The 18,227-nt window shown below is 50.8% G+C and overlaps 7 protein-coding genes across 7 annotated transcripts; 2 read left to right on the top strand and 5 right to left on the bottom strand.

Moving 5' to 3' along the window:
- Window positions 1-585: 585 nt before the first annotated feature.
- Window positions 586-2,892, bottom strand: APUU_40329S (uncharacterized protein; the record flags this gene model as incomplete). The annotated part of the gene is made up of 1 exon (XM_041703389.1): window positions 586-2,892. One exon carries the CDS (start codon window positions 2,890-2,892, stop codon window positions 586-588), a length of 2,307 nt encoding a protein of 768 aa, XP_041556079.1.
- A 1,749-nt stretch (window positions 2,893-4,641) lies between these two features.
- On the bottom strand, window positions 4,642-5,196 carry APUU_40328S (carboxymuconolactone decarboxylase family protein; the record flags this gene model as incomplete). Its single annotated transcript, XM_041703388.1, has 1 exon — window positions 4,642-5,196. The coding sequence occupies one exon, from the start codon at window positions 5,194-5,196 to the stop codon at window positions 4,642-4,644; it is 555 nt and encodes a 184-aa protein (XP_041556078.1).
- Window positions 5,197-6,117: 921 nt separating this feature from the next.
- Window positions 6,118-7,703, top strand: APUU_40327A (DUF5427 domain-containing protein MTC1; the record flags this gene model as incomplete). Its single annotated transcript, XM_041703387.1, has 2 exons — window positions 6,118-6,658; window positions 6,727-7,703. 2 exons carry the CDS (start codon window positions 6,118-6,120, stop codon window positions 7,701-7,703), a joined length of 1,518 nt encoding a protein of 505 aa, XP_041556077.1.
- Window positions 7,704-8,427: 724 nt separating this feature from the next.
- Window positions 8,428-9,849, bottom strand: APUU_40326S (5'/3'-nucleotidase SurE; the record flags this gene model as incomplete). The annotated part of the gene is made up of 3 exons (XM_041703386.1): window positions 8,428-8,491; window positions 8,621-9,582; window positions 9,838-9,849. 3 exons carry the CDS (start codon window positions 9,847-9,849, stop codon window positions 8,428-8,430), a joined length of 1,038 nt encoding a protein of 345 aa, XP_041556076.1.
- A 2,045-nt stretch (window positions 9,850-11,894) lies between these two features.
- On the top strand, window positions 11,895-14,545 carry APUU_40325A (uncharacterized protein; the record flags this gene model as incomplete). The annotated part of the gene is made up of 5 exons (XM_041703384.1): window positions 11,895-12,121; window positions 12,184-13,342; window positions 13,403-13,511; window positions 13,568-13,893; window positions 13,949-14,545. The coding sequence occupies 5 exons, from the start codon at window positions 11,895-11,897 to the stop codon at window positions 14,543-14,545; spliced, it is 2,418 nt and encodes an 805-aa protein (XP_041556075.1).
- A 432-nt stretch (window positions 14,546-14,977) lies between these two features.
- APUU_40324S (DUF2462 domain-containing protein) lies at window positions 14,978-15,487 on the bottom strand (the record flags this gene model as incomplete). The annotated part of the gene is made up of 3 exons (XM_041703383.1): window positions 14,978-15,103; window positions 15,219-15,306; window positions 15,438-15,487. The coding sequence occupies 3 exons, from the start codon at window positions 15,485-15,487 to the stop codon at window positions 14,978-14,980; spliced, it is 264 nt and encodes an 87-aa protein (XP_041556074.1).
- Window positions 15,488-16,148: 661 nt separating this feature from the next.
- APUU_40323S (RTC4 family protein) lies at window positions 16,149-17,522 on the bottom strand (the record flags this gene model as incomplete). The annotated part of the gene is made up of 2 exons (XM_041703382.1): window positions 16,149-16,428; window positions 16,483-17,522. 2 exons carry the CDS (start codon window positions 17,520-17,522, stop codon window positions 16,149-16,151), a joined length of 1,320 nt encoding a protein of 439 aa, XP_041556073.1.
- Between the last annotated feature and the right edge of the window lie 705 nt (window positions 17,523-18,227).

Raw genomic sequence — 18,227 nt, 5'->3', positions numbered from 1 at the left:
CTGAGTGCGGAAGAGATATGTTGGCGCAGAGCTTCGGTCATCGGGAGCGCCCATGAGGGAAGGTTTCATCACGTGTACCTACCGTATGTGGTGCCGGGCACGTGACATCGATTCTGAGCGAGAGTGGAATCTCACTTCTCAAGAACAGAGAGAACCAAACACAAAGAAAAAACAAATTGAACTGTGATTTTAAACTTCAGAAAGGGCAGTATATGTATGAATTCTTTTTCTTCCATTGAAACCTAAACAACAGGTGTTCCCACCCAAGATATGGTATAATCACCGCTCTTTAACCAACCCATTTGTAGTACAATGTAAAATGTTAAGTACATGTGAAGAAAGAGATACTAACTGAAACCCCAAACGCCCTGCGCTAGTATAACAAACATATGGCAAAATAACAACACAGTCCTCGTGGCCGCCAGATTTGTCTAGCCAGTCGGGTATTGTATGGACAAAAAGTGCACTAGATGTAGATGTACAGCCAATTTCATATCCCCGTCCAGACAGTGGAGGTGCATTACATTAGTATTAAACATAATAAATGAGAAATAAAACAGATGAAGACAGAATATGGCGATTTCACTAGGGTCGTGGGTGGCCCGGTGGTGGAGGCAACCCAGTTCCTCCGTAAGGGTTGTAATAATCAGGATATGGTGTGCGATAGGTCTGAGGCGGTGGTTGATGGAGAGGGCCTGGCCCACGAGGTCCGAGAGGAAATGGTGGTACAGCCCTGGGGTCCAAGTGTGGTGGTGGATACGGAGCCAGTGGGCCGGGGCCGGGACGTGCTGCAGCAATCGGCGGTAGCTGGGGGGCTGGAGCATGGGTGTGGGCATGGGTGTGGGCATGGGTGTGAGTGTGAGCATGAGGCCCAGGTGCCAATTGAGGTGGAGGGGCCAACGGCAATGGTGGCGGAGCAGGGGCTAGGCCCGTATCTCGCGGAGGAGTAGGCATAACTGGGCTCTCGGATTTTGTCTTCTGTTTTATGATGGGCTTGGGAACCTCGGTTACTTTTTTGGCAGCTTCTGCAACTCTATCCGCTTCGATTTGAGCCTTAGACCGTTTCGGGTTGCGGACACGCCCTTCTCGGTTGAAGCGAGCCCAGTGATTAAGCATAGCTTCCGTGCGCTTGGGATTCTTCGAGTTTGCGATCTTTTGCCGTCGCGCGAGCTCGGCTGGATCAACTGCCTCATCTTGTGTGCTTCCCATTAGTGGTTTCGCGGTAGACGCGGTCGCTGGACTTCCATTGGGAGCTGGTTCGATTGGCACAAGCTGCGACGCTCCATGGCGTGCTTGAGATGAGCCATCCGCTGCAGGCGTCGACCGAGCAGGAATTCCAGCGGAGGGTGCTGGGGCCAACGGTGCCTCCGAAGCAGCACGAGAGCCTCCACGAGCTGCACCCCTTCCACGAGTACGGCCACCCCTGCCCCGCATGGTAGAAGTCCGTGCATGTCCATACTCGGCGGTGGTTTCAGCTTCGACAACCTGACGACGAGTACGCGCACGGCGTTTTGCAGGGTTGGCATAATCTTGGTCAGCCTCACCCGGTGTGGGTGTTTCCGTAGCAGCAGCTTCATCGGAATCATTGACTCTGGCGGCTTCAATTTCCGCGGCCTTGCGTTTCCGTGTAGCCTTTCCGATATGATCTTCGCGTGGGGGATTTTGAAACTTAGGTACGTACTCAGTACCAAATTTGGTGATGGTTCGCCATCCATCAGGGTTTGGATTGTGGGCGCCCGTTTTCTGAACCATCTTTCTGTATTGCGCTGGAGTAGGCTTGAAGCCGCCCTGTACAAATGGGTTTTGATGGCCGACTTTGTCTTCCTTGGGATCATGCTTGTACCCATAAAGCATTGCCTCCTTCTTGTCCTCAAACACCTGTTGCCGTTCTAGTTTCCGTGGGTCGCTCGTAATCTTTAGTTGGTGTCTAGTCGCCAACTTCTGCAACTTATCGATTGCCAAAAACTCATCCTGCCATACTTTCAGGGCGTAACCAACATTTTCAGTGATGGCGAAAAGCTCATCGCTAGAACGCAGTTCAGGGTCGCGAAGTTGAGACAAAAAGTCCTCAAGTGGTGTGATCTCGAGAAATTCGCCGCGTCCGACCTTTGACCTTTTGTAAGGATCTGGACGCTCAATAACTTCTGGCGCGTCGCGTTTCTTGCTACGCTTGGATTCCTGAAAGACAGTGGTCCATGTTTCACTTATTTCGCTGGTGTTCTCCTCGTAGTCATCGGCGAATTTGCGGACATCATGAATGTTCCAGAAGTTGTGAAGACGCTTCTCAACCGACGCAGAATCTTCTTCGCGAGAAAACTCGTGTAGCTGATTAGAGAGCGCGACGTCGGATTCGCCCTCGGGAGCTTCTCCATCGCCGTCGGCTTCGGCCTCGGCCTCAGCCTCATCTGCATCAAGGTCTGGGCGCTCTTTCTCGTCGTCATACAACTCAGTTGCTTCTGCAAGTTCATCTTCAGCAATTTCGGCATTTTCGTCATCATCAGAATCCACCGTGCGCGGTGAACCATTCATTTTGTCAACCGGCATGTCGTCGTAATCAGCCTGTTCATCGTCATCACCATCATAGATCTGGCTCTCATCATCCGGGTGAGTAGCGCCGTTGTATGTGGAGAGAATATTAGTGTTAGGGTGGGCAGCGGCGACGTGTTTTTTCAAAGCTTCAGAGCCCGAAACACTGGCAGAAGATTCAACATGCTCTCCACATGTAGAACATATTAATCTGTGCGAGGTTGGAAATGGAGAGGGTGTTGTTTGGGTAGAGTTAGAATTGGTGTGAATAGGTTCGGAGAATTTTCGGCGCAGCGGAGAGTCCTGGCTGGCCATCTCAGAAGTATGGCTCTCCATGTCGGGTTCACTCTGGGCAACAGGGCTCATAGCTGGCCGAAGCGAAGAGCGACGGGAGTGGAAGTGATGCGACAGAGAATTGAAACAAGAAAACCAATTTGAGAGCCGAAATGGTTTCTGGGTGGAAAGCCCAGAATTAGGAACACTGGCCATAGTCAGTCGATCAAACTCGCGTTGAAAAAGTTCGCTTGTGTTGCCAAGACGCTGGGAAGTACGAGCACAAGGGCAGTGCAGTCATCAAAGGAACATAAAAGATGCGAAGAAAGACAAGGACGGGAAGCGACCAAGCCAGTGGCAAGAAAACAAAAAGCAGAAGGATGTTTGATCATCGTTGGCAATGGAATCGGACAAGAGAAGTAGGTAAAGCTCTGGCAATTGACAGGGAGAAACAGAGATACGTGGTGCGAGCGAAACAAACGGGATGTAACACCTACCGTGAAAACAGGGACAACGGACCGATCAGGCCCAGCTGAGAGGGAGAGAAGGCCCGACTACCCCAGAAAAGAAACTCAGCAGGAGAAAAGGGGAGAGCGACAGGGTAGTCGAACAAGAGAAGGAGGTCGCGAGTGGTTGCCAGGGATCGAAGTAGAAAGTCGTACGTAGTAAGGCACGGGCAGCAGGAGTTCTGGAACCGGTAAAGTAGAGGAACCAAGCGGGTAAGCAGAAATCTATGCGCCCCAACCACGCCCCAAACAGAGTACAGAGGCAGATCGGCTCGCGATCACGATAGTTTGGGGATGGAACACAAAGCAGATTGATGGTTTGGCGGCTTGTGTTGGCAGCCTATCCCGTGCGGAAGCTGGGAAAAGTCCTCACGAGAAGTATGAGACACGACGGGGGCGTTGCGGGAGAAGACAAGAAGCAACAGAAAGGAAAAGGGAAACTAGAAGGCAGAGACACAGGGAAACATAACTAGCGACAGGATATAGGAAAAGGACTCGACGACAAAGCCGGCGAGAGGATGGGCGCGGAAGGATTGAGGAAAAAGCTGAGTCTGTACAGATCTGAGTGAGGACCTGTAGAAGAGAACTAGAGATGATCCTAAATTACTCCTCCTTAGCGCTCGTACAGGGCGTGACGCGCCGGGGCCAATATTACGAATTTCCCTGGACGGGATCCACACAGTGGGCGAATCCGCTTCCGCCTCCGGATTCGATCCCCCCTCTTTGATCTCTTGATGGCGATAAAGAGGTTATGGCCCAGGAGTCCTCGACATGGCCAAACAGGTTCTCGTTTCTGGGGGTCTCGGATTAGAGAAAGTTTAAGTGCTTCCTCGGCGGACTCGGGATTCCTGAAGGGCCCAACTTCTCGTGAGGCATTTCCCTAACGGTCGCGTAGTCTCATTGGTGTGAATATATACTATGTATCGGTATTACCAATTGACATCATTCACTAGAGTCTGACTATAGGAGAAACATTGGCCACACAATGCTAAACAATGGATCAGCCTGGAAGGGTTTGGTTGATAGTTTGAATTTCGAGTTGTGCTCAATATAATAGAGCAGTATACTGATATTGACCGTCGCCAGTCATCGTCAGAGTAAGACGCTTCCGAAGTATATGTGCCTATGAGAACCCGGAGGCTACCAAGTCCAGACAAATGAGATTCCAGTGTTGTAAAATCCCAGGCAGATGGATATCCGTTCCCGCGCGGTATACTTCGTGTTCAGTAGATTGCTTCCATTGTAGATTCTCCTTGCATAAAACTAAGGATCAACCCACCCACCGATTATCAAATTGCTGCCTTGGTATCTTTATGTGGTTTTGTTTGTATATTTTTCATTGGTTCTTCCCAATGTCCAACGCAACCAAAAAGCGGCTAACACAGTTATACCCAGCGCAGGTCGCTGTAATTTCCACAACCTCTCGATCACTAAACAACTCCCGCAGCGCCTTCGAAACTTTGTCCGGCACGGCAATGGTTTTCGTCATAGCATCGGTATATCTCAAGACGGCGCCCTCAGCAGGACTCAGCACCCTCTCTGCCACCTTCGCGGGAATATCTGCGCCGGAATCGCGCACAACACTGACTGCAGCATCACTGAGCCCGGCCTCAGTCAATAAGGGCGAGTGATGCTCCCACTCAAACCATGCGCCGTTGAGAACCGCTACGCGGCACATGATGAGCTCACTGATAGCAGGTGTGAGGCTTGTTCTTTGGCGAATTGCCCCGAAAAATGTGTTCCAGCCCTCTGCGATTGGGAACGAATGCAGAAGAGCCCGATCTAGTGGGAGGAGCCCATTGGGCGCACGCCGGGCTTGCATTCGCTCGAGTATCTCGGCTTCATAGGGAGTGGTCGTGGGCGGCGGGTCGGCGACGTATGGAAGAAGCATGGTCGAGTCTGACTTTTTTGACAAGAGTAGAAGCTGTGTGCTTTGTGGAATCGTGTATAAATCGTTGGCCAGTATGTACGCCCGCTGTGCGCCTTGAAGGATTCGGATCAAAAGTTGAGATTGAATTGAAAACCAACAGATTCCCTCGCGCTTTATATAAGAGCTACGGAGTACGGTATTACAATTAAAGCTGGCGAATCGGGCTTCGGAGTAGTTGTACGGGATCCCAGTCTCAGCTGGTGCTCTGCCCATTCCGAAGACAATCCTCGGGCCGCCTCCTCGACCTGGAAGCATTCTTCTCGATTCGGGTCCAAGGATCTCATATCATCGGATGGGGCTCCAGTCAGACATATATAGGCTATTCTACTGGAAAAATCATGCGGGTATACCGGTAGACCGTCTTCACCTGCAGCCATGGATTCGGATCTGCGTCCGTCTGGACCCTGACAAGGTTGTTCCTTTACAAATTGTCGGTGTCCAACAATAGCCAATATGACAAGTCTTTTCGAAGAAGGGTCACGGCCTGGACTTCCAAGATTGTGTCGCACATATCTTATCGATGTGCCATGAACGGTTGGGCATCAGGATTGACATTCAATACTGCAAGCCCAACCAGATAAAGCATAGTAAATTGAAGTCATGATGCGATTGAAAGCTCTACGTAACACCGAGCTTTGAAATGGAAGATGAACAGGGACTCAGGTACGTTTGGACTGTGAAGGTAGAAATAAGGAGCTTAGCGATGGCAGCACGGGCGTCGAGGCCCTTGTTGCTGCTGTCTGCACACTAGAGAGTCTTGGCGCAGGTCATTCCCCACCGCCAGCAGCTCCCCGTCCACCAAGCAACAACAGAGCAGCAGTTCGCCCGTCACCACGACAGCTTCTCTCCCCGCAATTCGAATCTCACGCGTAAAAACCAGCTATGCCTCCGAAAGGCGGGAAACCGACTAACGACGAGATCCTCGCCCAGTTTGACAACCTGGGCGTCGAGTCAACCGGCGAGTCTACGGCGAAACCGCCTGCTACCACCACAAACAACGCCCCTCCGCAGGTTGATGAGGATGTCCTGACCGAGCTGGGAAACCTAGCATCTCAGCGCCCAAGCAGCGGCGCCGGAACGCCGCGCACATCTACCAATGAGCCTAGAGCATCGATGTCCAAGCCAGGAACCCCCGCCGGGCGACTGAGCGAGGACAAGTCCGCACCTCGGAAATCTGGCGAGAGTGGCCGGAATAACAATGCTCAAAATGCGCAACCAGCTTCCAGCGAGGAGTCAGCCACTGGAGACCCTTCCTCCGACGGCGGCGGAGGCTGGTGGGGAGGCATTTTTGCAACTGCCTCTGCAACTGCTTCAGCTGCCATGAAGCAGGCCGAGGCCGCTGTCAAGGAAATCCAACAGAATGAGGAGGCCCAGAAGTGGGCTGAGCAGGTGAAAGGGAATGTTGGGGCGCTTAGAGACTTGGGTAGGCTTTCCCTCGGTTTTTCAATCATATGCTTGGGCGCTTGTACTGATGCCAACCACCCGTTTTAGGCGGCGAGCTTCGCAGCATGGCTATACCTACATTTACTTCCCTAATTCACACGATTGCGCCTCCGATCTCATCCCACGAACGTCTCCAGATTCATGTTACACACGACCTTTCCGGCTACCCCAGCCTTGACCCTCTTGTCTACGCTGTATTTTTTCGTGTTATGTCCCAGGTTGAAGGTGGTGACCTGTTAGTTATACAGAGGGGCCAGGAGTCCGCACCGAAACGTGGCCAAGACAACAATGTATCGACCGCCGGCTGGCGCGATGGCCCCTGGTGGCGAACCGTTACCCCGGGAAACCCTCGCAGCATTTCAGCTGTACCTGGTCTCGTGGAGGCAACCAAGCTTTGCCGAGCAAGTGCGGAGGGCTATGCGGCCGAATACTTCGCCTCGAGAGGTGGAGTAGAGGAAGCCGCAAAGCAAGCCACCCAAGACCTTAGCGAAACAAACCCTGTCAGAAGCAGCGATATCTTCCTCTCTATTCAGGCTGTCAGTCAAACAACATCAACCGCGGAAGTATTCCAGGCTGGGCCAACCACTGACAAGGCCACACCCTCTGGTGTTGTGGATGTCCCTGATGCACCGGAAGAAGAAATCGCCTTCGCCCTTTATCTCCACGACCCCATTCACGGCATCGCTTTCCATGCCGTCTCACAGGCCATCCCACAGAAATGGATCCACTGGCTAGATGCCTCCTCAGCCCCCACACCTAACTCCGAATCTGCGGATTCCGACGTACCCCGTGCAGTCGTTCCGGAAGACATTTCCGAAATTGTCGAGAGTGGCGGCGTTGATCCCCGCGAATGGGCCGCTGAATGGATTGAGGAAGCCATAACCCTCTCTGTCGGTATTGTCGCACAGCGCTATGTCGCACGCAGAATGGGCGTGGGTGAGTCCGCAGCTGCAAAGGGTAAGATGCGTGCTGAGCAGGCATCGGCCGTGGCAAGTGGAGCTGGGGAAGCTGCGCGGGCAATATAAGATTTCCTTTTTTCTACTTTGATCATTAATATCATTTTTGTTACATATTACACACCACTCGAACATCCCTGTACTTCAGCACCCGAAGTTTTTATTTTGCTTTTTGCCTTTGTTTCTCCTGAAGGTTTATTTCTGAGCTGTTAGTGATACACCAGTCATCTCCATATCCCATGTTTCACTGTTTCCTCGTGGTAAGACGGATCTTATTTTGCGAAGCTTCTCCATCGAACTTTATATGCCACATAGAACTCTAAAGGGCCGCTGAAGGCTTAATGTCGCAAATTCCAAGCATTTACACACAAATAAGTCTCAGCCACCATCCATGGTCGTAGCCCAGGGAACACATTTCGATCGCCCTCAACTAAGTAGTGTTGTGGAAGGCGCGAAGGGCCCATGAGCTTTTACCCGCTTAATTAGGACTCTTCGTCCACAACAACCATACATTGTCAAGCAAGCATCTATGCTATAGCGAAGGCCTTTGATATCAATATTCTATGAATAATCGTTCTGAAGTCATCCTTTTCCTCTCCTTCAAAAGTAGGCATTACGTATCCGTTCTAATATCAAGAGGTAGGTAATTGGTAGTTAAGCTAACCACCCATACAGACGAGAACACCAGACAAAATCGAAAACCGTTGCGGGTATCATTCTAGTATCTATACTATATATTACCGATCTAATCGTGTTTCCCCATGAGATCCATCACTCCATCCACCAAGTCAACTCAAAGATGCAATGGCCCCTCTAACCCCGGGACGTACCAGAAATTAGCGCAGAGAGGTGTGACACTGTAGTTGCAAAAGAGAAAAGAGCTGGGTTAGCCTGCTGACTTTCTAGCTCGTGTTTTAATTTGAAGCAGGGGTGGCTGGATGGGTGTGTAGGTAGTAGGTACAGTAACGGGATGGTTTTGTTCTTACCTGGTGCTTCCGTTCAAGACAGTATGCGCATCTGTGCCTTCTTCGCTGGCTTGAAGTGCTTTCTTCATATCTGTGAGCTCCGCGGACCATTTGAAGTCGCGCGATTTGAGCTGTGAGGTCGAGGTTGAGGTGGGCTTTGCGGGGGTAGTTCCGTTCGTTACGACGCCATTTCCAGTTCCATTAGTGAGTTTGAGGTCTGTTTCTGTTTCTCCGTTTTGAGGACCGTGTGTCCCGTTCGCGACGCCGTTCGTCAGGACGGGCGGCGCCTTATCCGCGTTGATTTCAGCGTACAGGTACCCACGCGACCAGTAGTACGGCAAGGTGCGAGTATAGAGCACCGGTCTCGTCTCCACATCAATACGCATGGGAATATTTAGGTTATACAACTCAACCCGGTCATCCCAGTTCTCGTAGAGATGGTGAACGATGCGCACGGCGAGTCTCGCCGCCGCTCCGATGATGTCCAAAGGTTGCTCGTCCTTGCTGCCGAAGGAGACGGCGATTCCGCGTTTCCCGCAGGTGGCTGCCTCGAGGGCACCGCCGACGGTGCCGGACGAGAGGTTATAGATGGTTGAGGCGTTGCGGCCGTGGTTGGGGCCTGAGATGACGAGGTCGATGGGTGGTCTGTCTGTAAAGAGGTTGAAGAGGCCGAGCTGGACGCAGCTAGCCGGCGTGCCGTTTGTGATGACGACCCATTCTGATTCGGCTTCGGCTTCGCCTTCGCCTTCTGATGGTGTGGGGGTGGTGTATGTTTCGTCCCAGGTGCCGTCGTTGCGGAAGGCGTTTGGGGGTACGTATGTTGCCTTAAGCGAGGCTTCAATAAGATGGGCCTTGCCGATCCAGGAGCGCGATGCTGCGGGAATGGCCACGGATACTAGATGGCCTGCTCCTTGGAGGGCCTCGACAAGGGGCCGGACATAAGGGGACAATCGCCGCGATGGCGGGCCATCGTCGTTGACGAGCTATACCGATCGTCAATATTCGATTCGTCCATTTCTAGAAATGCGGATTTCTCGATCTGTATGCGCGCATCTATCCCATCAGAAGCGCCCGATAAGGCCGTGTTTCTGATTCCTTTTTCGGGGGCGAATGATGGAGGCCTGAAGCTGGTCTGGTGACTTCATGACGAAGATCCCAGGTACGAGCACGGCTGGAGGCGCGGGAGACAATGATTTGCCCCAGATCAAGAGAGAAGCAGAGCAAAAAAGAAAACATACCAATATATGCATCGCAGACGCCTCTTCCGATGGAGGGTTCAATAATACTTGGCGCGGTCGGCGGGTGAAATTGAATACGTTGTGATTACAGCCGCCAGCGAGGTTAAATGATGGATATAGTTTAATCGACCTCAAAGAGGCGAATTTGCGAAAGCTTGAAAAAGAACGATGGCTTTGGAAATGGTTACCAATATTATATTTATAATTTAGCTTATCTCGAGCGGTTAATGGATTGAGGTCTCTCGTCGCCGTTTTCTACCGAAAGCAGCCCCCGAGAGGCGATTTCGCCTCGAATCTGGTCGCGCGGTGAAGCTTTTTGGGAGCCCGCGGTGAATGCAGGCATGTTTGCTGCGTATTGGAGATGCGAAAGGGAATAACGCATACAGTTAATAAAAAACTATTCAGCATATATTATGTACGGTATCCAGTATTAAAACAATGTACGATACGAACCGTAACAAGCCCGGACTCAAACTCGCCGAAAAGAGGCTGCGGTGAAGCTCTCGTGGGGAAGCAAACTCGGTCATCCACACACTCCGACCCCAATCAGTCGCCGCCAGGAATCCGAGGCAATTTATCTGACCTAGTGCGTGTCAGATGCCCAAGTGCGATTTGAAAGAATTGGGACTCAACGTGGAAGAAGATCATTTATGAGAGCGAAGCAGTGAGGCATGCCAAGGATGTATGGATATAGATAGTCCTTAGCAAGACCGCAACGCCGAAAATTGGAGCGCCGCTATCCAGCCTGCTGCTGCACAGCATAACACAGAGTTTTCCCAGGTGGATTCATGCCTAAAACTACACGGGGCTGACAGGGAGATCATGGTCCGGGCATCCTACAGAACGGAGTATTCTGGGAGGCGATGACTCGATGAGGCTGGGGCATGGCCGCGCCATCCAATATCATTTGCCCTGCCGGGAGGTGCGGTTCATTTCCCCTTTACTTCTTTGGTGGGGATGCACACCTTGTTGGACAGGTTACATCAAGTTCAACATGAGTCTTGGTGGTGTCGAAAATCCATATTACGTCGCCCTGTCAGAGGTTTCTTGGGACGGACCATTGACCAAACAATCAGACCGAACGGAACAGGCTTCTAGAAGCCTAGAAGGGCACGTTGGGACATCGGCCCCTTCGGCTGGCAGACGAATGTAGGCGAAATTAATCATTGTATTACTCTATCCCCGACGGGATGAGACCGTGAGAAGCATCTCCATCATCTTCGATTGGAGTCGTACTCCGGCCCTGGAATGAGGAAGCCTGGAGAAATCCAACGTCGAAACCCATCGGCATCCTGTACGACGCAGGGTCAGCAGGCCTGAGATCGAGATGGGACGACCATGTCGCGTAATGCTGATAGCGAGGATTTGAAGGTCGTATGAGTAAAGAGTGGTGTCAGCGGTGTTATCACCCCTCCTGGCGGCCGCGCACAAGGACTAGTGTGATCCGGCTAGGGACAGAGAGTAATGCAGGCTATGGACTTGGTATTTCTTGGACGAGTTGGCGTGGTTGTCGATCGCTGAATTGGAGTTTCATGCCCAGGGTGATCACCTCGATCATCGCTCCTCTCCGTGGAGGGGGAGCAATACCTGGCGGTATAATTATGGTGGCATCTCGTGCAGGCCGGAGTAGCTGTGGGCAGATTCAAAACACTTAAAACACCGGTTGACCAGGACTTAGGCAAGACATTCACACTGTGTCAAAACTGCCAATTGGTCTGTGCACATTGATATTATTAACAATAACCGTTCGAGTTCTGACGACTGGCTGCACCGTATCGGAGGCCGATCGCCTCAAAATCTAGTGGGGAACATTTCTTGTCACCCAAATTTCTCTCCCTCCTTCCTTTCTTTCTCCTTTCCATCGACTCATACAACCATCGACCATCGCTACTTATATCTGGAGGTCTTTTCAACCTCCGGACACTTCGCATCGACCTTCTCGCTCGCCTGTGCAAGAACTGCACGGTATTTCGTCCCCCCAACGCATAGTTGACTCAGGGACCTTGCCGGCTTTCTTGAAGTCCTCACGACCCGTCCCCCGATCTCGGATCCCCTGTATGGACTGCAAGAGTGCTCAATCCGCTGCGGGCATTGACCCCAAGATCCTCGATAGCTATCAATCAGACACCGTTTTTACTATACCGTGGGAGAATTCAGGTTACGAGCAGCCGTTGGATTGGGACGCGAGTCAAGACTCGAACCATAGCGACTCCGAATTCGCGGAATTGAGCGCGAACCCTTCTCTGCTGGGACAACCCAGTGGATACCACAGCGACGACAACAGGTATGAGCTGCTTTGTCTCCTTTGGCGCCCCCGGTAGACGCCGGCTAATGCGATTCGTATAGCAAGCATGGAAGCCCGCCAAACAACAAATTTGGGGTAGCCGATGCCTCCGCTGAAGGAACCCTTAGCAGCACCGTTAGCCCAAAGACCCTGCCCTCCGCGGACGACAACTTCCAGCTTGATGAGTCATGGCCGCAACTGCAAATGTTTAACAATATGATGGCTGGCTTCCCCATGGATGCGCCCCTCCTTTACCCTTACGGAAAGCAACCCCCGGCTTCAACGGACGCGTTCATCGTTGAAGATGGCGCATCACTCCCGCAGGGACAGGGGTTCTCTGATATCCCATCGGAGCATTTCATGCAGTTTCAGAATATCTCACACGCGTTCCCATTTACGACAAATGAACCCTGGACTGGTTCGATTACCAACACCGCGGAGCCCGTGACGGGACAACTTCCTGCCTCTAGTACTGTGGGCCCACAGCCACTCAACAAGGGTACTAGACATATGGATAGTTTCCGAAACCCTTTGCAGTCCCCTGAGACACGTTGGCTCGACAACCTTGAATCGCAGTTGTCTAGCAACATAACTTCGCCCTCTTCGTTCTCCACGTTCCCGCAGCACTCGTTATTCATCAAAGACGAGGTAACTGGCCAAGATTTGTTCCAATACAAATCTGAGAGTTCATCTGTGTCTGATGACATCCCTGGGACCTACGAGTTTTCCTATTCCGCAACTGGAGATGACGTCCCGGCCTTCGCTGATCGGCAACTGGATGAGGAGAACCTGTGGAAATCTTCCCAGAAGGAGGAGTCACCTTCCGAGGTCTCCCACGGTCCTCAGACAGCCACCGCATTTGTTGTGAGCGAAGACCCATCGGAACCACTCTTCTCTTCTGTTCCGTCAAGTACGAGAGCTTCACCCCTTACTACACAGCGTGCACCCGCTAAGCCACAAGCCCTTGGAGCTCAGTCGGCGACTGCGATCAAGAAGCGCAAGAAGCGCGCGCAGAGTGTTGGACTCATTCAAGATGGCCAAAAGCCGTTGCAAATTGTGCAAGAAGATGGCCAAGGCGGTGCTATTGCTTCTGCAGACTTCGTCTCTCCGCCCCGTGGAGCCCGTCGCAAGGGTCCCTTGTCTATGGCTGGTAGGGCTAACGCTGGAATGCGGAGAAAGAACAAGGATACCTGCGTTCAGTGCCGGTTGAATAAGCGAAAGGTAACTAACAATTCCACCGCGATCCACTAAGAAAAAATCAATTCATTGACCTTTGGCCAGTGCGATGGAAACGCCCCATGTGACGCCTGTCGTCCCACTCTCCATGAACAACCATGTGCTCGGGCTTGTTTCTCAAGCATTGTCGAATATGGAACGTGCAACTATATCTGTATGTATAGCATCATATTATCAGGGCCTTGTATTTCGTTTTACTAACCTCACCAGCTCAACGAGCCATCAACCACCCTACTTTGGATAAATCCGGGCGAGTCCGGTTGAATATCCCGTCCGAGTTCGACTTGAACGACCTGCTCTCCTTCCTTGGCGAGCGACAGGGGAGATTCAACATCCGTGCCACACAAGCTTGGGGCTCTCTTTACGTCCTCGACTTGGGAGAGACGTACAAATTCCTCAGAAGCTTGAGCGAATACAATGGCAACTCGCGCTCAAACTTCCTCGAGTTCATTGATCGACGGATTATCGAGTCGAAAGACAAGTCTAAGAATTGGTTGACCTGCGTCAAGGACTGTGATCCGATGCGCAATATTTACGTGAGTTCCCTCGAGGGTTTAAAATTTTATCTATGCCTCTAACCAACCCGAATAGACTCTGCTTTCTCGGTGGAACAACATGCCAAGCCGTGCGAGCTACAGCTTCATTCCACTTGAGGCTGACGGTGAAGAAAAGCCTATGGATGTCAACGACCCCACGCACCAGCGCGAGATCCTTCTCGCAGCACAGCTCTCGCGCATTGTCTGCCGTATGGTCGAGGTTGAAGGTTTCCGCAAGTTAGAGCGAGACTTCTACAATATCAAATGGAAACAGATCTCTCAAGAAACCCACATGAACTTCTTGAAGGAGCTGGGTCACATACTCCTCACTCTTCGTTGGCGAGTTTCTTGGTGGAAGCGTCTTGGTGACGGGGGCCGCGAGCCCGACCCAACCAAACAGCATTATGTCGACCGAGTCGACCTACTCTGCAGAATCCTCTACGTCTACTATACCTGCGTCCTGGCTAAATTACCCTCTTGGTCTGCCTCTGAGGTTCCCAAGGGCATCTGGTCTACCTACGCCGACGCGGAAAATCCCGTCTGGGATGATTTTCCCGTTGACCCTACTGATGACGGGTTCAAGTCATGGATCGAACGAGGCACGGAACTCATCGAGCAGTCGGGTGCGCCTATTCGAGTTGCAAAAATTTAGGCTTCGTGGCCAAACCATTTACAATACCAAGAGACTGGGCGGCGAAGTGGAATAGGCTGATATTTGAGATACCCTTGGAGCGTCTTTTTTATGTTTTTTATCTGTTTACGATTCACGAATTTCTCATGTATTCTTCGGGTTCTTTCACGAGTCTTTGATTCATTGATATTAGAGTACGATTCCTTATTTGCACTGGCTGCACATTTCGTTCAAGTCTAGACCTATTTACATATAGAGTTATAAACTTGAATAGATCATACTTTTATCTCAACTTACTTTCCCATATCAGAAACCACAATATGATGGATGGGTATCTAACACTTCATTATTAGTGTCACCTCGATAATGACACTCCAATTCTAAAAAGGCATACAAAACAAACGCATACACATGGCATCACATGAAATATATAACTCCTTTGTATTCTCTCATTTATTTCCCGCTCTTCCCCTTCTCCTTGGACTTCTTATCCTTCTTCCCCCCCGCAAGGATCTCAAGATGACCCGCCCGCTGCGCGAGATTCCGTTCCGTCTTCGCAGTCAACCCGGATGATAGTTTCTAAAGACACCATAGCGTTAATATTTTGTTTGAAACATGACCACCCCCTCGGATAGCTTGTCGACCGCAGGATCTCGCCACGGTCACATACTACCAGCGCGCAGATGGTACATACCTTGGTGATCTTCTGCTGCTTAATCAACGAGGCTTTCTTTGGCGCAATTTGCCCGTTTGTTCCCTTCTTGGGGCCGAGGGCTGAGGGACTATTATTTAAGAAGAAGATTGGTTAGTTTTATAGTTAACAAAACAAATCTCCCCTCAGCTGATCTCGTAAGGCGATCGAATCAATGCGACAGCGGTGGTTAGAAGATTGAAAGGTCGATGGAAACCATACCGTTTCGTGGAAGTGTTGGCCTTCGCCTTCTTCAGCGGTCCTTGGGCCATGGCTGGTAGGTGCGGGAAAATTCTATCAGGATATGATAGTCAGGTATTGAGTGAATGTACTGCCAGCAGCACGGTGCAAAGGTAGGCAATAAAGAATTGTACTGTATCCAGCTAAGTAGTAGGTCCGTCGGGGAGTGAGCGGAGGTGGAGGGATAAAAATTCCTTATCGTTGGGCTTATCGGTCACGTGAGATGCTAATCGATAACGAGTATGAAGTATAAATAAACAGCTCCGCTTGATTGAGCTTCAGCGAAACAGGACTTTCTTGATCTGACTGTCATCTATCTGTCTATATTACCAGTAATAGACTTCTATCTAATTATCGCCAGTATTCTTCTGTGCGCACCCATCACGATCCACTAGCCGAAGTGTGTGCTCCTACGGAGTAGTTTGTTGCTTACAGAGATCGGCCTGAATGATATGGATTCTGAGGAATAAGCTTCCTGTTTTTGAGAAATAAAGATGAATGTCAGTTGCTAATGCTGCGCATTCCCTATATACAGACAGTCGCAGGTAATTTTAAGGACAAGGTAAACAATACGTAAAACAGGAACAAGACAGAGAGTAGGTATCTGATAACACCGCCAAAGGCAAACGAATGGAAGAAAACGCGGAAAGAACGCCGTATAAACATGCATGCCATGTGTACAGTACTGTCCAGCTAATTGAGAACCCCATCGTCGTTTCCAATTGTCTCCTCTGTGACCGGCACAGTATCATTTGGAGCGGGATTTAGCTTCCCGCCGATATCAACGCTCTCTCGCATTATCTGTCGCGCGGAATCGTCGTCAACGTCCATGTCCTCCTTTATTAACCTAACGGCAAGTTCGGGGACTAGGACAGCTTGTGAGTATGGGACCACGCCGGCCTGCTTTACGATGTTGTCTTCTGTTGCTAGGCGCCGGAGCTTTCGTGCGAAGCGCGTTGTAATTGCTTGTAACCTAGAGTCTATTAGCGTTCTGCTTTCGAGAAATGTAAGGAACGGGTGTGCTTACATCCTCCCGGAACCCCGAGTCCCGTAATACCCGCATGATATCGTTTCTAGGGCGTCGCCAGCTAGAGTGAGGCGGAAGTTCTTTGCCTTTCCAGATTTAATTGTAGTGTCAAGAACGTTCCGGTAATACGACGAACTCTCCGGGACGATGAGTTTCTCCAGCTCATCAAAATGCGCTTCGATACGTTCGTCAAACCTTCCCCAGTCAATTGTTGGGTAGCCTTTCTCTTCCCACTCCTTTTCCATAGCAGGCTTCTTATGAGACTCGCAGAAGACATACTGGTCCCTAATGCGCTGTCTTGGTTGAGCTTGAAATTTAATCAACAGTTCCGGCTCAACCGGTTCCTTGCACATCGGACACAGGTATTCGGCCGGTTCGGCATTCTTGGAATCGTCGAAAGTAGGAAAGCCAGCAGAATCGTAACTCTTCGCAGAGCTTAGATCGCTTATCTCATCATCGGACTCGGGTATCTCGAGACTTGAAGGCGGAGGCTCTATTTCAGGGTTACGTGGAACCCTGAATCCACTTTCTTCCTCCTCTTTCTCCTCCTCAGGACTATCCGCTTGTGTAGAAAACGAAGTTACAGACGACTTCGGCTGCGGCGCACTCGAGGGGGCATGCGACTCGACCATACTTGAACTAGGCGTTTTGCGAAACCTCGAACCATAGCCCAGACTTGGGCGTTTGCTGCGTTGCGACGACCACGTATCAAAGGGGTCCTGTAATGCCATGTCATCGGGCCCAAGCACACCCGTTGCCTTCCGTTTGCGACTTGAACCTGGTGACTTGGTCGTGAAGTCCGGCCCGTCATTATTCTCAGCGAGTTTCTGCTCTAGTGTCTTTTCTGTTTGTCCATTCCGCGGGGTTCGTGACTTGCGAGGTGTAGGTATTTCCAGTCCATCGCTCTGCTCATCTTCGGAATCGGAGAAGCCTTCCTCGTCGCTGGTTCCACGAGGTGGGGCATTGACGTCTTCTTCGTCTTCCAATTCTTTCTTTGCGGGCGCCGACAGTAGGCTTCGTCTCGTCCGTAGATTAGGCATGGTGGATGTGCAAAGGGGCCAATTGATCAGGATTCGGGGTTTTTAGAGTTGTAATTTAAGCACGGACAAGAGAAAAAAAGGTCGTCGAGTCACATAGCACGGACGAAAAAGGAACAATTCAGGTGGTACAACCTATTTAGGAGACTTGCGTTAGTTACTGTATACGTAGGCATAGTAAATATGGAGTCGAATCTCCTCACCTCGGAGGATGAAATTAGGAAAAATAACGGTAGAGATGAGGAGTAATGGGCATTCGAGTTGAATGAGGTACCCGAGAAGCCCGACGCGACAGTCGGCTGGACTTTGTGGGAGCTGCGAGACTGACGGAGGAGGGCTTCGCGGAGTTGAGACGCGTGGTGGGCGTGACATGACACGCGGGACCAGAGCTTCTCCGCAGTTGCAAGGTTAACTTACTCGCCCGTTTCTTTTTTCCACCGCACTTCAACTTTAGTATGCACTATTTCTTTGTTAGTACATTTTCAATATGTTTACTTTACATAGCTCAATTTCCCGGAAATTCATTGTATTTCCCGAACTGACAGCTTTAGAATGTATGTATAGCTATAATCAATATGCGCGGGAAAGCAAATCTCACGCCAGTAAGCCATAACTCCATTGGTAAAATACCATGCCATGAACGATATGATAAACGACTCTGTAACCTTCAAAGCCCAAACAATGGAAAACAAATCTAAACAGAGTTCA

This window comes from Aspergillus puulaauensis, chromosome 4 (assembly GCF_016861865.1).
Source record: "Aspergillus puulaauensis MK2 DNA, chromosome 4, nearly complete sequence".
In the NCBI taxonomy this organism is placed as follows: domain Eukaryota; kingdom Fungi; phylum Ascomycota; class Eurotiomycetes; order Eurotiales; family Aspergillaceae; genus Aspergillus; species Aspergillus puulaauensis.
Note: the sequence above shows the minus strand (reverse complement) of the source record. Positions and strands in the feature narration are given on the sequence as shown.